Source organism: Zosterops lateralis (assembly GCF_965231275.1).
Source record: "Zosterops lateralis genome assembly, chromosome: 22".
NCBI classification, from domain to species: Eukaryota; Metazoa; Chordata; class Aves; order Passeriformes; family Zosteropidae; genus Zosterops; species Zosterops lateralis.
This window is the reverse complement of record NC_139782.1, coordinates 7,420,641-7,437,237: the sequence shown is the minus strand read 5'-3', so window position 1 is coordinate 7,437,237 and position 16,597 is coordinate 7,420,641. Positions and strand designations below refer to the sequence as shown.

The 16,597-nt window shown below is 57.1% G+C and overlaps 1 protein-coding gene across 7 annotated transcripts; it reads right to left on the bottom strand.

The window, feature by feature from the left end:
* Positions 1-406: 406 nt before the first annotated feature.
* H6PD (hexose-6-phosphate dehydrogenase/glucose 1-dehydrogenase) lies at positions 407-10,616 on the bottom strand. Of its 7 annotated transcripts, XM_083876751.1 has the most exons (8): positions 8,886-8,958; positions 8,699-8,760; positions 8,400-8,557; positions 7,086-7,237; positions 5,316-5,971; positions 4,162-4,279; positions 2,387-2,656; positions 407-1,773 (listed from the first exon to the last, which is right to left on the bottom strand). In XM_083876751.1, exons 3-8 carry the CDS (start codon positions 8,405-8,407, stop codon positions 416-418), a joined length of 2,562 nt encoding a protein of 853 aa, XP_083732877.1. In that variant the 5' UTR covers positions 8,408-8,557; positions 8,699-8,760; positions 8,886-8,958; the 3' UTR covers positions 407-415. The 7 variants fall into 7 exon arrangements, with proteins under 7 accessions (XP_083732877.1, XP_083732878.1, XP_083732876.1 ...); XM_083876752.1 differs by lacking the exons at positions 8,699-8,760; positions 8,886-8,958 and adding an exon at positions 10,546-10,616; XM_083876750.1 differs by lacking the exons at positions 8,699-8,760; positions 8,886-8,958 and adding an exon at positions 9,697-9,748.
* Between the last annotated feature and the right edge of the window lie 5,981 nt (positions 10,617-16,597).

Genomic DNA, 16,597 nt, shown 5'->3' with positions numbered 1-16,597 from the left:
ACACCACCATCACATCACTGACACAACGCCTCTGGCCCAGCCAGACTGAGCAGGGCAGGGGATGAACGTGTCATTATTGTCTTTTAGCCTGAGAATGACGTAAAATTAGAAAAGAATTTGGCAGGCAGTTGGTTTAAGGAGTCACAAGTAGTGCCTGTGAGGTAGTTACGTGTCGATAAGCACAAAGGCCTGACAGGAAAACTGAGGCACTCCAAGGTGAGGTCATTTGTCCAAAGTCTCAGCCAGAAGCCAGAAATGCTGCACTGGACACTGAGCCCAGCTCCCTCCAGGCCCCAATGTCAGAGGATCTCCCTGGAGGTGTCAGGGATGGCCACAGAGGAGCCTGGCCTCTGTCTGTGCAGGAAAATCCAGGCTGCAAAAGCCACACAAGAGAGGAAAGAACACTGTGGAGGCATCACCCCAGCAGAGCTTCATAATCCACATACCACACCAGCTGTCCCGAGCTGGGGCTGACCCCCGAGATGGGCCACTTGCTGGGCTGGTGGCCCACTCTGCTCAGCAGGGCCGTGATGTCGTGCTTGCCCTTGCCCAGCACCAGCACAAACACCCTCCTGGCCCTGTTGATGAGGGGCAGGCTGAGGCTCATCCTCTGGTGAGGCTTGACGGGGCTCTCGGTCAGCACCACGGTGGGAGCCCCCTCCAGGCCGTTCGGGGAGCGGGGGAAGAGCGAGGCCGTGTGTCCGTCCGTGCCCACGCCCAGCAGCACCAGGTCGAAGCTGCTGTTGGCCACCAGGGCCACGATGTCCTCGGTGTAGAGCCGAGCACCGCCGTCCTCCTCCACGCAGAGCCGGCGGTTGAGGTGCACGGGCATGGGGTGGATGTTGAAATAGGGCATCCTGACGTGCTGCAGGAGGTGCCTGTGCAGCCCCAGGAAGTTGGACTGGCTGTCGGTGAGGGGCACGCAGCGTTCATCCACCAGCCAGACGTGCGTGTGCTGCCAGGGGAAGCCGAAATGGTGCCGGGCCAAGCGCTGGAACAGCCCCGAGGGGCTGGAACCGCCCGACAGAGCCAGGTGGAACTGCCCCGAGCGGGCCACGCTGCTCAGCGCTGCCTCCTCCATGTCGGCCGCCAGGCGAGAGATCAGCTCCTCGGGCCACGCCGACACCAGGGGACTCTGCCGGAATTGGGACTGGATGGCCCTGAACTCGCTGGGCATGTCCCCGGAGGGGCTCAGCACCTGGGCCGGCTCCGGCAGGGTGAAGGCCACTCCCCCGCTGACCATCTCAAAGTCCAGCAGGTGCTGGTTGTCCACCCCCCCGGGGTACAGGCGAGGCGGCTGGCGGGACGTGCTGTCCAGCAGAGGGGTCCAGAAAGCCCAGGAGGCCAGCAGGGTCTCCGTGGGGATGAAGGAATCCTTCCTGCCGTGGTAGATGTTGGAGATGAGGACGGAATAGGCGTCTCTCTCTTTCACAGGGGTGTACAGGTAGAAATTAGACAGGGGCTGCCCGAAGATGTGCAGGTCTGGCCTGGTCTCTGCCTCCTTCCAGCTGTCTTTGGGCATCACGGGCTGGAAGAGGTTCCTGCTGACCAGCACTGCGGGGCTGTTGAGTGTGCCGTGCCCGAAGTAGAAGATGATCTGTTTGGGTTTGCATTGGCTGTGCCCCGAGTCCCTCAGGGTGCCACTCTGGGGGCAGTAGGCCCTGTTCTTGAACAGCACCCGGGCGTAGCCCACCCGCTCGTCCAGAGCCTTCCCCGACGTCAGCAGGAACGGCACCCCGTCCCAGCGCAGGCTCAGGCTGCGCACCAGCACCCCTGGAACGGGACAGACACACCCTGAGCATCAACAGCACCCCTGAAATGGGATACACACCCTGAAACAGCACCCCTGAAATGGGACAGACACACTGCACACCTGAGCAGGAACAGCACCCCATCCCAGCGCAGGCTGAGGCTGCGCACCAGCACCTCTGAAATGGGATACACACACCCTGAGCATCAACAGCACCCCTGGAACGGGACAGACACACCCTGAGCATCAACAACACCCCTGGAATGGGATATACACACCCTGAGCACCTGAAACAGCACCCCTGAAATGGGATACACACACCCTGAGCACCAACAGCACACACACTGAGCACCTGAAACAGCACACACACTGCACACCTCAACAGCAACAGCAACTCCACTTCATGAAAAGGTAAAGGAGTTTACAGGCCACTTCCAAAAACAATGCAGAGATTTTATGGGCCTTAGCTCTTACACTTCCCATTCCTGCATCTTTGCTTAATTTTGCCACGACAACGGGATTTCCTTGTCCAGCTCCCAGTTGTAAAGCCTGGACACATCCCTGAGTCAGCAGTGAGCTGATGGAGCTGGTACTGCTCACATCCCCTGCTCTGCTCAGCCCAGCCCAAAGTCTCACCTGCAAAGGTTGGCGTGGTGCTGACATATCCCGGCGCCTCCTGCAGCTCCTCCTGCACCTGGCTGTCGTAGGCCTGGTACTGCCCCAGCACGGCACTGCTCCTCTCCAGGCTCCAGAGGGACTGGAAAGCCTGCAGCTTGTGCTGCACCACCTCCTGGGCACTGCTGACGTTGGCAGGGAGCTCCATGATGAGGAACATGAGGGCCTCGGTGAGGTGGTTCTGCAGCACGTCCCGGATCACCCCGTACTGCTCGTAGAAGCTGGTGCGGCCTGGGCACAGCCAGAGGGGAAAAAATGCTGCTCAGGGTGACCTGGGGGACTTGTCTGCATCACAACGTGGCTGACAGGGACAGCAAAGCTCCTCTCTCCTCCCCACCCTGCAATTAACCTGAAGCAATCAAGCTCAGGGAAGCTGTGGGTGTCCTGTCACTGGATGTGTTCAAGGGCTGGCTTTGGGAAATCTGTCCTAGTGAAAGTTGTCACTGCTTGTGGCAGGATTAGATGGCTTTCCTGTGCTCAGAAGGCTCTGGCTGAGCCATGCCCTTGGGAGACAGAATTTTGTGCAGAGAGACAGGCTTCCCATTCCCTGCCTGGCTCCTGATGCAGGTGGGAACAGAGGGAGAAGGACAGGGCCCTCCTGCAGTGTCACAGCAGCTGCAGCACCACCACAGGCTTCCCCTCCTGCCCGAGCATTTCTCTCCCCTGCTCCAATCCAAAGGCACGTTCATTAATGGAATCAATGCTGCAGACTTGCTGGGAGCCAGGCTGCCAGCTGAAGCTGCACAGGGGGAAAAAAAGACATCAAATGACAAATGGCAAAGTTGTCCAGGGAGGGGAGGGCACAGGGCTGTGTGCAGACAAAGCTGTTCTCCCTAAACCTCTCTGCAGTGAGAGATCTCTCCCTAATCTCTCCCTAAATCTCTCCCACAAACAGGCTCAGGTGAGCTCTGGGCTGCCAAAACCAAAGATCAGCACTCCAGGTTTGATAAAACTGCATTAACTGAGGCTGTGGTGGCTGAGGGAGGGAGACAGAGACAAAAGTGAGTGTGGGAGCAGAAGCCAGGACACCTGGCGTGCCCAGCAGTGCTGCAGGAGCAGCCCAGCCCAGGAGCTTTGTGCTGAGCTCTGCAGAGGGGATGCTGCAGCACTGCAGGCAGGCAGTGCAGCCTGTCCTTCAGCAGGAGACCCAGGCTGCCACTCTGGGCTGGGACTGTCCCTCTGCAGTGCTCCAACAATGACACAGGCGGGGAAAGAAACAGGCACACAAAGCCAGGCTGACCCAGGGACAGAAAAAGCCAGGCAGGAGATGCACAAACACCTCCCAAAGAACAGCACAAAGGCACAGCCGGGGTGAGCCTGGGCTCTGACAGGGCAGCAGCACAAAAGGGGCTGTTGTTACAACAACCACATCGCTGCTGCACTGAGCTGGAGTGGCCTCAGCCTGCATCAGTTACAAATCTAGAGCTGTTTGCCAAGAACTGGGATGGAAAGGTCAGCAATGCCCCCAGAGCTCTGCAGCAGAACGAGGTGGGGGTTCTGCCCCTGCTCCCAGATGAATGGAAAATGGATTTTTTTTTCTTAGAGGCAGCAACACTACCTGGAAGTGAGTCAGTCTCCAGCACAGGAAGAGTGGGACAGTTCCTCTGTTTCAGAGAGTCACACACCATTCACCTGTTTCTTTTTTATTTCTGTACCAGCACCACCCCAAGGCCCACCTCCCCATTATTTAGGAGTTCTCACTCACCCTGCACACTCTGCACACTCCCCTCACCAACCTTTAGCATCCACAGTCTCCTTCAGGACGACCTCCACTCTTTCCACGTGATGCTGGTTCCAAATTGGGTCCAGAAACTGCCGGTTCTGATCCCGAAAGGGCAGGATATGGGCCACAGCCTGTGAGGGGGGAAATTCAAAGGCCAAATAAAACCTCAGCAGACTCTCACAGTGCCCCATGCAGCAGACAGGCAGCAGAGCAGAGGAGAAAAAAGCAGCAGGAGCCTGCAGTGATGCACAGTAGGGTCCCCAGTGACTGTCCAGAGCAGACATTAAAAGCATTTTCTGAGGCATTTTGAGGTTTTGTGTGAAAAGGCTGAACTACAAACTGCAGAGCACTCTGTTTGTACCTGTCAGAGGACAAAGGGCTGAGTCAGACCATCCTGGGGACTAATGTAAGGCTCCAGAGTGCTGGAATACATCAGTTCAGGTGCTTACACCACCAGAGCCATCTGCTCTTTTAGGGAGACAAAATAAAACCACCAAAAACAAAACAGAATAAATCTCCCCTCTTAGTGGAGATGCCCTCCCTGCAGCTGGACATGCAACCTCTGAGTAAAAGCTGGCTGGAACAGGCTGTTTTAGAGTGTGGCATCACATCCCAGAGAAACAAGGATGGCCTGTCCTTGAAGACATTCCTCTGGGACAGTGCAGCTCCACATCCTGAGCTGCACCTGCAGCAGACAATCCTTCCAGCTCAGGGTGCAGCACAGGGCAGGGAGAAACCCTCCCCACAACATCCCACAGATCCAACATCCCATCAGCTCCTCATCATATCAAATGAAGGAGCGTTTCCAGAAGGCCAGGCAGAGCAGGGAGAGGGCTGTGTGTAATGAGATGTGGAGCTGCGAGAGGACAGGGGCTGCTGGCTCAGCGAAAGCAAAGCCCTGACCTTGGGGAGGAGGCCAGAGGAGCTCTGCAGCTCTGCTCCAGGCACAGAGAGCCCGGCCCTGCAGAAGGGACACTCATCACTGCAACAGGAGCAAGCTCTGCTTTGCTCTGCACGTTTTTCTGCCCTCCCAGAGGGTGGACAGCAGCACAGGGCAGGACTGCAGGAGCAAATGGAGGCTCTGCATGGATTTGGGAGGGGAACAAAGCCCTCAGCAGATGCAGAACTGAGCACTGAGAATCCCCCTCAGCCTGGCACACTGCTCACCTGCTTGCCCAGGTAATGGTCCACCCTGAACATCTCCTCCTCCCTGAAGAAGCCTGCCAGCTGTGCAGCCAGCTGTTGGGCCGAGTCCAGGTCGTGGCCAAAGGGTTTCTCCAGCACCACCCGCAGCCAGGCTCCAGCAGGGGGCCGGCAGCTGCTGTTGATGTGCCGGGCGATCTCCGTGTAGGCAAAGGGGGGCACTGAGAAGTAAAAGATCCTCCCGGCCTCTTTCAGCCCCTCCTGGCCCAGCAGGGTCTCTATCTCCCTGTTCAGAGCTGTGTAGTTCTCTGCAGTTTTCAGCTGGTGGTACTGGCTCAGCTTCAGGAACTGGTCTTTGAGCACTGCACATCTGTTGGGGGCCTCGTCGGGGGGGCAGGAGAGTCTCTTCAGCACGTCAAACATCAGCCTCTGTCCTGGCTCCAGAGCTGCCAGGGCTGCCCCGTGGAAGGTGAAGCTGTGCCCACTGCTCACTTGGTCCATGTAGAGCTGGAACAGGCCCTGCCACAAATATTTCTTGGCCAAATCCCCCGTGGCTCCCAGCAGGACCACGGAGATGTGGCCCTGGGATGTCCCAGCTGGGGATGGGAGGGCTCCCACCAGCAGCACCGTGCACAGGACCCTTCCCAGCATCCTGGGGAGGAGAAGCAGGGCCAGGAACGCTGGAGGCAGGAATAAAAACCCAAATCAATCACTGCAGCACTGCAAAACGCAACACAAGGTTACCTGCTTTCCCCAGAAGGGCTGGGGGCTTCTGCCTGGATCCCCCTCCCCTCCAGGATGTGAATCAGGGCAGGAATTTGGGCTCTTGACCAGCCTGGAGCCTCCTCCTGCCCACCAGGAGAGGAAGGCAGGGTGTGCTGAAGGGCTCTGGACAGCACATGGGCTGTTCCCACAGCTCAGGGGGTGTCACAGGGAAACTGAAACCCCAAATCTCTGAGCTGGGCACACGGAGCCCACGTGCCTGCACCCTGAGCACACGTGCCTGCACACTGATCCTGCTGCCCACATCCTGCTGGGGACTTTGCTCAAACACTGCTGGCCTGCCCTGGCATGTCAATATTGTCACAGCAGCTCAGGGACAAACATCACCACTGGCAGTGCCAGGACCTTCTTTCCCTCAATGGCTCCTGTGCAGCACCACTGAACTGGGCTCTGCTGGGATAAAACAGCTCTGGGGAAGAAGTTCAGGGCTCAGACTGACTGAAGCAGTCCAGAGCTGCCTCGTGGTGGCTGTGTCTGCCACAGGTGACAGCCTGGCTTTGTGTTCTGCCTCCTGCAACCTCCTCCACTGAAGAGCAGCTCCTGCTCTGGCCCTCTCCACTCAGTGCCCATTCAAACCACTCCAGCCAGGCCAAAAAGTCTCTCTGCTCATGCTTATTTATTCAAAATAAAGCTGTTTTTAAGAGAAAAAACTCATCCAGCATTTACACCAAGGAACACAGCGATGACTTTGCATCTCAAGAGATGTAGTGTCACTGAGGAGAGGTTTAGTCACTCCTGTATGGGTGACTAAAGCCCTGTGCTGCTCTCATTACATCAGGGATTATTTCAGCAGCTCTCACACTGCCCATCTCCTCCCCTTCATTTCATTTTCTGTGTTTAGCTGGACCACAGCCTTCACAGCACAGTGTTATTTATTTCTTTATAAACTTTGAGCTCTGGTCAATAAATGGTAATAAATAAATAGCTCCAAGGAACATCTGGATGTCTCTCCCTGCCTGCAGCTTGAACTGGCCTGTAGAAATCCTGTGTTTCTCCCTCCAGCAGACTCACCTGTAGCACAGGAGCTTTGGAGAGCAGGGTGGTAAAAGCAGCTGGAGATTCTCCTGCAGAGTCTCTCCCAGAGCAGCTCTGGCTCCTGCTGTGACTGCTGTCTCTGATCAGTGGTCAGGTGTGCAGGACAGATAAGGCACGTTGTTCCCTTCCTGGAAAACGGGGGGAAAGACCCAATTACAACACAGAAAAAAAAAAAAAACAAAACAAATGAGCCTCAGCCAGCAACGTCCCAGCACAGCCCTGCTCACCCTCCTGCCCCTCTGGCTGTGCTGGAGCCTTTGGCTGCTGTTTGTGAGCAGGTAAAGCACAGGCACGAGTGGTAATTCCTGCTCCCAGACAGCCACAACAAGGTGTGATGTGTTCTGTGAGTTTAACTCCTCTCCCTCCAGCCCTCTGGCGTGGCTCTTCCCCTCCCTCCCTCCCTTCTCTCCTCACTGTTTGAGCTCCTGCAGGAACCCAGCCAGCAGCACTGGGGCACTCCTGAGGTTTCTCCTGCAGAATAAATGATTCTCTGGCTTCCCTTCCCCTGCTGTGGAGTTATAACACACAGATGACAAAGTTTCTCAGAGCAATAAAGGGGAATTTGCACTCCTTGAGCAACCTTTGCTCCAGGAAGCAGAGGCACTGACACCCTGCAGTGCTGCAGCCAACAACAGGCACCCAGAGAGGATTGGGAAGGCTCTAGGTGGGTGGGCCAGGCTGCTCCAGCCCCAGAGAAATGACAGAAATCAGCCAGGGAACTTCCTGGCAGCTCCAGCCACAGCCACGTGTCTTCCCAAAGCAGCGGAAAGGCAGTTTCACAACCCTCCCCATTGCAAAACGCTGCACAGAGTCAGCTCAGTGATCCCAGCAGGGTTTGTTTGCTGCTTTCAGACTGGCTAATGGCTGCTGCTTACGTTAAAAAATAATACTCCAAAAATCCTCCCTGCAAGCCAGAGAAAAGTTACTCAGTCAGGCTTTAGGAAAAGACTCCTGGGCTTGATCCACACAAAACAACAGTCAGGCTGTGCATTCCCCTGCATAGCTCACGAGATCCTGTTCCACAGCTCATTTCAGTTCTTCATGGAAAAAATGTATTTTTGGTAACCACTGAAAAATAATCATCAGCCAAAAGAGCAGGACTTTGATGATCCCTGTGGGTCCCTCCCAGCTGAGGATATTCTATGATTCTGTGATAAATGCAGCATGGCCTGGGGTTCTCACAGGGCTCTGCACAGGTAACACATGAAGGAAAGGGCTCTGAGATTCTCTGAGAAGTGGGGAAACCCTACTGGTCTTGTGTACATTTGCAAATATCAGGGCAGGAATTACCTCACCATCAGCTTCTGGAGAAGTCCATGGCTTAATGAGGAGAGTCACATTAAAAGCAATGAGAGGTGCACGAATTCGTGTTTGGCCCTTCTGGCTGTGACTCAGCCTCACTCCACCTGCTCTGGCTCCAGCATCCTGACAGCAGCTGCTCCAAAACCCTGGGAAAGCAGGACAGGGGGACAGTGAGGAAACACTCCAGTGCGTGGGCAGTGCATGGAATCTGGGGAATGAGCTCATGGTGACAGGGATGAGCCCATGGGTGACAGGGATGAGCCCACCTGCGACAGGGATGAGCTCACCTGTGACAGGGATGAGCCCCAAGTGACAGGAATGAGCCCATGGGTGACAGGGACAAACCCACCTGTGACAGGGACAAGCCCACCTGTAACAGGGATTAGCCCATGGGTGACAGGGATGAGCCCATGGGTGACAGGGACAAATCCACCTGTGACACGGATGAGCCCCAAGTGACAGGGATGAGCCCACCGAGAGCGATGAGCTCCGTGTGACAGTGGCTGTCGCATCCCTGAGCACCGAGAGGGTGCTCCCCTCCATCCCCGCTCCATCCCCACTCCATTTCCCGCTCCATCTCCTGTCCATCCCCGCTCCATCCCGGGGGGAGCCCCGGCCGCCCAGCGCAGAGCGGGGCCCGGGCTGACCGCGGGTCTGGGCTGACCCCTAGGTCCAGAGTGACCCCTGGGCCCGGACTGACCCCTCCGGCTCTGCCTGAACCCCGGTCCTAGCTGACCACTGGGCCCGGACTGACCCCTCCCCGGCCCTGGATGACCCCCGGCTCAGGCTGACCCCTCCCTGGTCCTGGCTGAGCCCTCCCCGGTCCGAGCTGACCCATCCCCGGTCCGGACTGACCCCTCAGCCCTGACTGACCCTCCCCGGCCCCGCCTGACCCCCTGCCCTGACTGATCCCAGTCCGAGCTGACCCCTCAGCCCCGGCTGACCCTCTCCGGCCCCGCCTGGCCCCCTCAGCCTGGACTGATCCCTCCCAGGCCCTGATTGACCCATGCCCGGCCCTGGATGATCCCCTCAGCTCCGAGCTGACCCCTCCCCAGCCCGGACTGACCCCTCAGCCCCGGACTGACCCTCCCAGGCCCTGACTGACCCCCGGCCCTGACTGATCCCCGGTCTGAACTGACCCCTCATCCCTGGCTGACTCTTCCCAGGCCCGGACTGACCCATCTCCAGTCCGGACTGACCCCCTCAGCCCCAGACTGACCCCTCAGCCCCAGACTGACCCCTCAGCCCCAGATGACCCCTCCTCATCCCCCCCGGCCCCGCTCACCTCCCGCCCCCCGCACGGCTCCGGCGCCGGCGGGCCCGACACACACAGCGCCCCGCCCTCCGCGCTCCCGCCCCGCCCCGCCCCGATTCTGTGGTTGGCGGCGGATCGCGCCGGGCGCCGGCGGCTCGGGAGGGAGGAAAAAAACTGTGCAGGGTTGAGGTGACTTTGGGGACACAGAAAATCCCCGAGGGGACACGGGGACACAGAAAATCCCCGAGAGGACACGGAGCCCGCCCAGCAGCGGCGCTGGGAATGCGCCTGGACGCTGCGCTCGCCGCCTTTCCACGCCTGGGGATGGCATCAGGCGTGGGTGCGGGTGTGGTGCCTTCTCCTCTCGGGCTGGAAATGCTGGGAATGCACCGATGCAGCAAAACCTGCACCGAAACCAGGCCTTTGGTGGCCTCCAAGGCCGAGTGTGATGTGCAACCCAGGCCGAGTGGCAGCTTGTTCCAGGAACAAGATGAGCTTTAAGCATCCCTCCATCCCAAACCATGCCTTGAGTCTGTGATTCTTGCTGAAAGAATAAAATATCTGCTCTCCCCAGCTGGCTGGCTAGTCTAATTTTATACTACAGGTGTATTTGTCTGCAGCCCTTGCATTTTTTCCTGTCCTGGAATGACTCTGGTACCCCCCTCCCAACCCCACATTGTGCATCCACAGCTCCTGCGGTTCCTAAACAAAGGAATTACCTTGTGAACCTCCTGGGGCTCCTCTCAGATCAGCCTGACAGAGCTTTGGAGGCACATCAGTGCTCTGTGAAGGCAGGAGGAGTGATCAGAGGTGTCTTTGCAGAGGTTTGTGGCACAGTGAGGAGCTGTAACACAGACCTGGAGTGTTAAAAGGCTGTACCTGAATTCCAGAACGGATGGCATCACATTCCATGGTGATACACACCGTTCCTGCTGTTTTCTTCACTCCAGGGTCTCAGATCATTCCATCCAAGCAGATACTCTGCACCCCCAGTGCTCTGCAGGTGGGGAAACTGAGGCAGCTCTGCAGAACCAGGCCCAGAGCTGGGGCAGCTCCCTGCTCAGGCTGGTAACTGAGAGAGGAAATGACACCCAGGGCAAGGCTGGCATTGTGGTTGAGATATATTTGTGTATATAGAGAGAGCAGATATAGATGATATATATAATTTCGGGGAAGGGGTCCCTGCCCATGGCAGGGGTGGGAGCCCTGGGTGATCTTCAAGGTCCTTCCTACCCCAGACCATTCTGTGCTTTTATAATGTAACTTTGAATTTTATTCACAGTTTAATTCCTTGATCCTGTGGGAGTGTGAGAGTCCCTGTGAGGCACCTGTGAGCACCAGGGAGGCTCTGCAGGAGCAGGGCCCTGGCTTTGGGTCAGCTCTGTGATCCCACCCTGCTGCTCCTGCTGCTGCAGCTTTGGGCTGGGAGGGTGAAACCCAGAGAGGATTTATCCCAGCACGGCCCAAAGGGTGCAGCTGGACAGAGCAGAGCGGGTCAGGGGGGAAAGAACTCACCTGGAGGGGCCAGGTGGGCACACAGCCCAGCTCTGGGGACCTCCCTTTGTCACTCAGCTCTGGGACCTCCCTGTGCCACCCTGCTCTGGGGACCTCCCATTGTCATTGAGGTCTGGGGACCTCTCTTGGTCACTCGGCTCTGGGGATCTCCTTGTGCCACTCAGGTCTGGGGACCTCCCTTTGCCATTAAGGTCTGAGGACCTCCCTGTGTCACTCCAGCTCTAGGGATCTCCCTTCACCACTCAGGTCTGGGGACCTCACTGTGCAACTCAACTCTAGGACCTCTCCTTGTCACTGAGTTCTGGGGACCTCTCTTTGTCACTCAGCTCTGGGACCTCTCTGTGCCACCCTGCTCTGGGGACCCCCTTTGCCATTAAGGTCTGGAGGCCTCTCTTTGTCACTCAGCCCTGGGGATCTCCTTGTGTCACTCAGCTCTGGGGACATCCCTTTGCCACTCAGCTTGGGGACTCCCTTCACCTCTCCAGCTCTGGGACCTCCCTATGTCACTCCAGCCCTGGGGACCTCCCTGTGCCACCCCATGTGCCACCAGGGCCCTGCACACTCAGCAGCAGCACACACAGAGCTCTGTGTTTAACCCCTGAGTGCCCTGGTGGCAAAGCTCAGCTCTCAGGAGCTGCCCTGGGCCTGTTTGGGCTCAGCAGGCTGGGACAGGAGTGCCCTGCTGAAATCTGTGTTCTGCTCTGCAATTAAAAGGGGGTTTTGCCACCTATTTCAGCAGAAATCATTGAGGAGCAGCTCTCCCTGCTGCATTTTTCTGGCACATGGAATGAGATGAGCAGCTGAGGCCGTGGGCACTTAAACTTGTTATTATTATAGACAGAGCTGGAACTGGGAGTTGTAACAGTTGTTTAACATCTTCTGTTGAGAGATCATGTTTTCAGCTGGCTTCATGATGCCAAACTTTAAATATTGAGGCTGAAATTGTAGGGGTGGTTTGCTTTATGCAGTCTTTTTTTTTTTTTTTTTTTTGCAAAACTGAAAACTGAAAAAAAAAAAAATAGCGCAGCTATTTCTGAGCTGAAGGTCAGAAGATAAAATAGGTTTTTTGACCACGTTAAAAATATCTCAGCTGTTTCATTAAGGAGCTCTAACATCTCATAATTTGGGGCAAGTCAGAGTTTTTGTCAGGGTGGTGGTTTGGATCAGAATTTTCAGACTTTCTCTGCTGCTTGTGCCTTTAAGGGAGAAAAGTCCAGTGTGACAGATGAGAGACGTGTGGTGGCAATAGAGGAATAAAAGGCAGCAGGCAAGGAAAGGGACATGGAGGAGACAGATGTTCTACAAGCAAATAAAAAGCTCTATAGGAAAAAAAAAAAAAAAAGAGCAGCTCTGGGTGGTGTTTAAAGAGGGTGTTTCAGAGGAGGGAACAGATTGTCAATCCTGAGCCTCAATAAACCCGGGGCAGAGTTTGGCATTGCAGGGGAAATCTGCTCCACAGCTTTGGTTAGGAGTGGGGAAAAGAGTGTAAAACACTGAGTTTGCTGTTAAAATACTGAGTTTTCTGTTAAAATACTGAGTTTACTGTTAAAACACTGATTTTGCTGCAGTGGGGCTTTGCTGCCCTTTGGTAGAGCAGACTCGAGGTGAGGAGAGGTGACTCTGAGCTGGGCTGGGGTTTGCACTGCCCTGGACAGGCAAAATCACCTTCAGCAGGGCCAGGTTTTGGTGAGGTGACCCCAGAGGAAACTCGCCTGGTTCCTGCCAGATTTATCAGCCTCTGCAAAGGCGTTCAGTGCCAATGGAACTGTGGCTGGGAATGACAGAGTCATTCCTGGGGATGCTTTAATTCCTTGGTGCTCCTGTGCTGTTCTGTGTGATGCTGCTGCTGCAGAGCTGCAGGAGCTGGGGCAGGGGCTGTGCTGGGGCAGGGGCTCTGCTGGGGCAGGGGCTGTGCTGGGGCAGGGGCTGTGCTGGGGCTGGGGCTGGGCTGGGGCAGGGGCTGTGCTGGGGCTGTGTTGGGGCAGGGGCTGTGCTGGGGCAGGGGCTGTGTTGGGGCAGGGGCTGTGCTGGGGCAGGGGCTGTGCTGGGGCTGTGCTGGGGCTGTGCTGGGGCAGGGGCTGTGCTGGGGCTGTGCTGGGGCTGGGGCTGAGCTGGGGCTGGGGCTGAGCTGGGGCAGGGGCTGTGCTGGGGCTGGGGCTCTGCTGGGACAGGGGCTGTGCTGGGGCAGGGGCTGTGCTGGGGCAGGGGCTGTGCTGGGGCTGGGACAGGGGCTCTGCTGGGACAGGGGCTGTGCTGGGGCTGGGGCAGGGGCTGTGCTGGGGCTGTGCTGGGGCAGGGGCTGTGCTGGGGCAGGGGCTGTGCTGGGGCTGTGCTGGGGCTGGGGCTGTGCTGGGGCAAGGGCTCTGCTGGGGCAGGGGCTGTGCTGGGGCTGGGGCTGGGGCTGTGCTGGGGCAGGGCCTGTGCTGGGGCTGGGGCAGGGGCTGTGCTGGGGCAGGGGCTGTGCTGGGGCAGGGGCTATGCTGGGGCTGTGCTGGGGCAGGGGCTGTGCTGGGGCAGGGGCTGTGCTGGGGCTGGGGCTGTGCTGGGGCAGGGGCTGTGCTGGGGCTGGGGCTGTGCTGGGGCAGGGGCTGTGCTGGGGCTGGGGCTGTGCTGGGGCTGTGCTGGGGCAGGGGCTCTGCTGGGGCAGGGGCTGTGCTGGGGCTGGGGCTGTGCTGGGGCTGGGGCAGGGGCTGTGCTGGGGCTGTGCGGGGGCAGGGGCTGTGCTGGGGCTGGGGCTGTGCTGGGGCTGTGCTGGGACAGGGGCTGTGCTGGGGCTGGGGCTGTGCTGGGGCTGTGCTGGGGCAGGGGCTGTGCTGGGGCTGGGGCTGTGCTGGGGCTGGGGCAGGGGCTGTGCTGGGGCAGGGGCTGTGCTGGGGCAGGGGCTATGCTGGGGCTGGGGCAGGGGCTGTGCTGGGGCTGGGGCAGGGGCTGTGCTGGGGCAGGGGCTGTGCTGGGGCTGGGGCAGGGGCTATGCTGGGGCTGGGGCAGGGGCTGTGCTGGGGCAGGGGCTGGGGCTGTGCTGGGGCTGGGGCTGTGCTGGGGCAGGGGCTGTGCTGGGGCTGGGGCAGGGGCTGTGCTGGGGCAGGGGCTGTGCTGGGGCTGTGCTGGGGCAGGGGCTGTGCTGGGGCAGGGGCTGTGCTGGGGCTGGGGCAGGGGCTGTGCTGGGGCTGTGCTGGGGCTGTGCTGGGGCTGGGGCTGTGCTGGGGTTTCCAGGAAAGCTCTGGAGTCCTGGGCTGTCATGGCTTTGAGGGAGGCTGTGAACTTGTGCTGTGAAGCAACACAGAACAGCTGCACAGCAGCTGGGGGTCCTTAGAAAATAAAAATTACTGTCCTGTGGCTTCTCGAAAACCAGAGAAATGATAACAGCAGTTCCTGAAGTGGAGCACAAATGTGGGAAGTTAAAGGTTTTCCCTGAGCCTCTGACAGCTGAATGGGAAGGCAAAGTTGAGGAGATGCCCCTCTGCTCTTATCTCTGTGTCCTATTAGGATCAGACTCACTGATAAAGCTTAAAAAACCAAAATCCTGCATCACAACATCCTCGTTGTTCCCCCTATAGCAAAGTGAAATGCAGCAAAATGCATGAGCACGTTACTATAAATGGACTGTGGTGCAGCAGGGAATTGCTGCAGAGTTTGGGATGGTGCATTCCTGGCACCCTGCACAGAGCCCGGGCACTGGGGCTGCTCCTCATCCTGTCTGGGGTAGATTAATTCAATTCTCATTCTCTGCACTGGGGCTGCTCCTCGTCCTGTCTACTGTACAATAACTCTGCACTGGGGCTCCTCATCCTGTCTGCTGCAGGTTAACTGCATTGGTGGATTTCCTCATCCTGTCTGGTGCAAATTAACTCTGCACTGGGGCTGCTCCTCACCCTGTCTGCTGCAGGTTAACTCAATTCTCTGCACTGGGGCTGCTCCCCATCCTCTCTGTGCACATTAACTCTGCACTAGGGCTGCTCCTCGTCCTGTCTGGTGTAGTTTAATTCATTTCTCTGCACTGGAGCTGCTCTTCATCCTGTCTGCTGCAGGTTAACTCTGCACTGGGGCTGCGCCTCATCCTGCCTGCTGCAGGTTAACTGCATTGGTGCATTTCCTCATACTGTCTGCTGTACAATAACTGCACTGGGGCTGCTCCTCACCCTGTCTGCTGCACATTAACTCAAATCTGCACTGGTGCTTTTCCCCATCCTCTCTGCTGCACTTTAACTCCGTGGCTCTGGTTTGTGCACTCTGTGGCCTTGAACTGCTGCAAAACCCTTCATTAAATCAGCGTTTCCTAAGCCCAGACAAAATCCCAGTGACATGTTTTTTTTGCCCTTCAGGGGAGTCTCTCCTCGCTGCTGGCCCAATGGGGTGGGCTGGGAATGTCCTGCTGTGGGTGTTCCCTGTGCCAGGCAGGAGCTGCAGCAGAGCACCAGGAACTCCAAACACAACGCTGACTTACCCAGGTTTGTGTCTCTGTGGTGATGTAAAACCAGGATTATTCATCACATCACCTCCAGCAACAGGTCTGGGGAGGTGAAAAAGTGGTGCAGAGCTCTGCAGAGGGGGGTGAGTGCAGGGCTGGCTGCAGACCTGGACCCCAAACCCTCCAGGGATCCTGGGCTTGGGGTTGTGCAGCTGAGGGGTGTGAGGGGCCCAGTCAAAAAAAAAAAAAAACAACCTCCAAATGGAAAAGCAGTGGTGGTGAAAGGGAAGAAAAACCAGAAAAAGCACCAGGACTGTCTCAGATGGAGATAATCAGCACATCTGAAAACTTGGTCTGAAAGCTTTCAAGGGGAGTAGCACAAGGCATTAATAAATTGGGATTGGTGGTAGCACGAGGCATTAATAAATTGGGATTGGTGGTACCACAAAGCATTAATAAATTGGGATTGACCCCAAGGTGCACTTGGTGCTTTGCTGTGATGCTTTGGGGTGTGTAGAGGAAAAATTAAAGTGTTTCAAAACGATCCCTTCGCAACCGTTGGTTCCAGAGCCAGCACGTTGCAGAGCTCTTGCCCAAATATTTGAAATGCTCTGTGCCCCTGGAAATGTCCTTCAATAACCTTGAGCTTGAAGTGGTTTCCTTTGCTTCAGTCTCACTGAAGACCACAACAAGAGGAGCAGGAATCTTTGTGCTTTGGTAATTCCAGGATTAAAGTCAAATGTTTTCTCTGGACACTCCTTTTTATTCCATGAGCAGAGGATGGCCTGGTGCCTGTTGTCCCTGTGCTGCTGAATCCCCAGGGGGTGCAGGGTGTGCACAGCCCCACTGCTGCAGCCTGCAGGGCCTGGGCCAGGGGAAGGGCTGGGGATGAATTTTGTCCCACCAGGGAAGGGGCAGGAATTAAATCCCACAGGGCAGAAAGCATTTCTAGGCCTGGGCTGGTTTAAAATGATGTAGTTTAGCTGGAGTTAGTGACAGAGGTGTTGC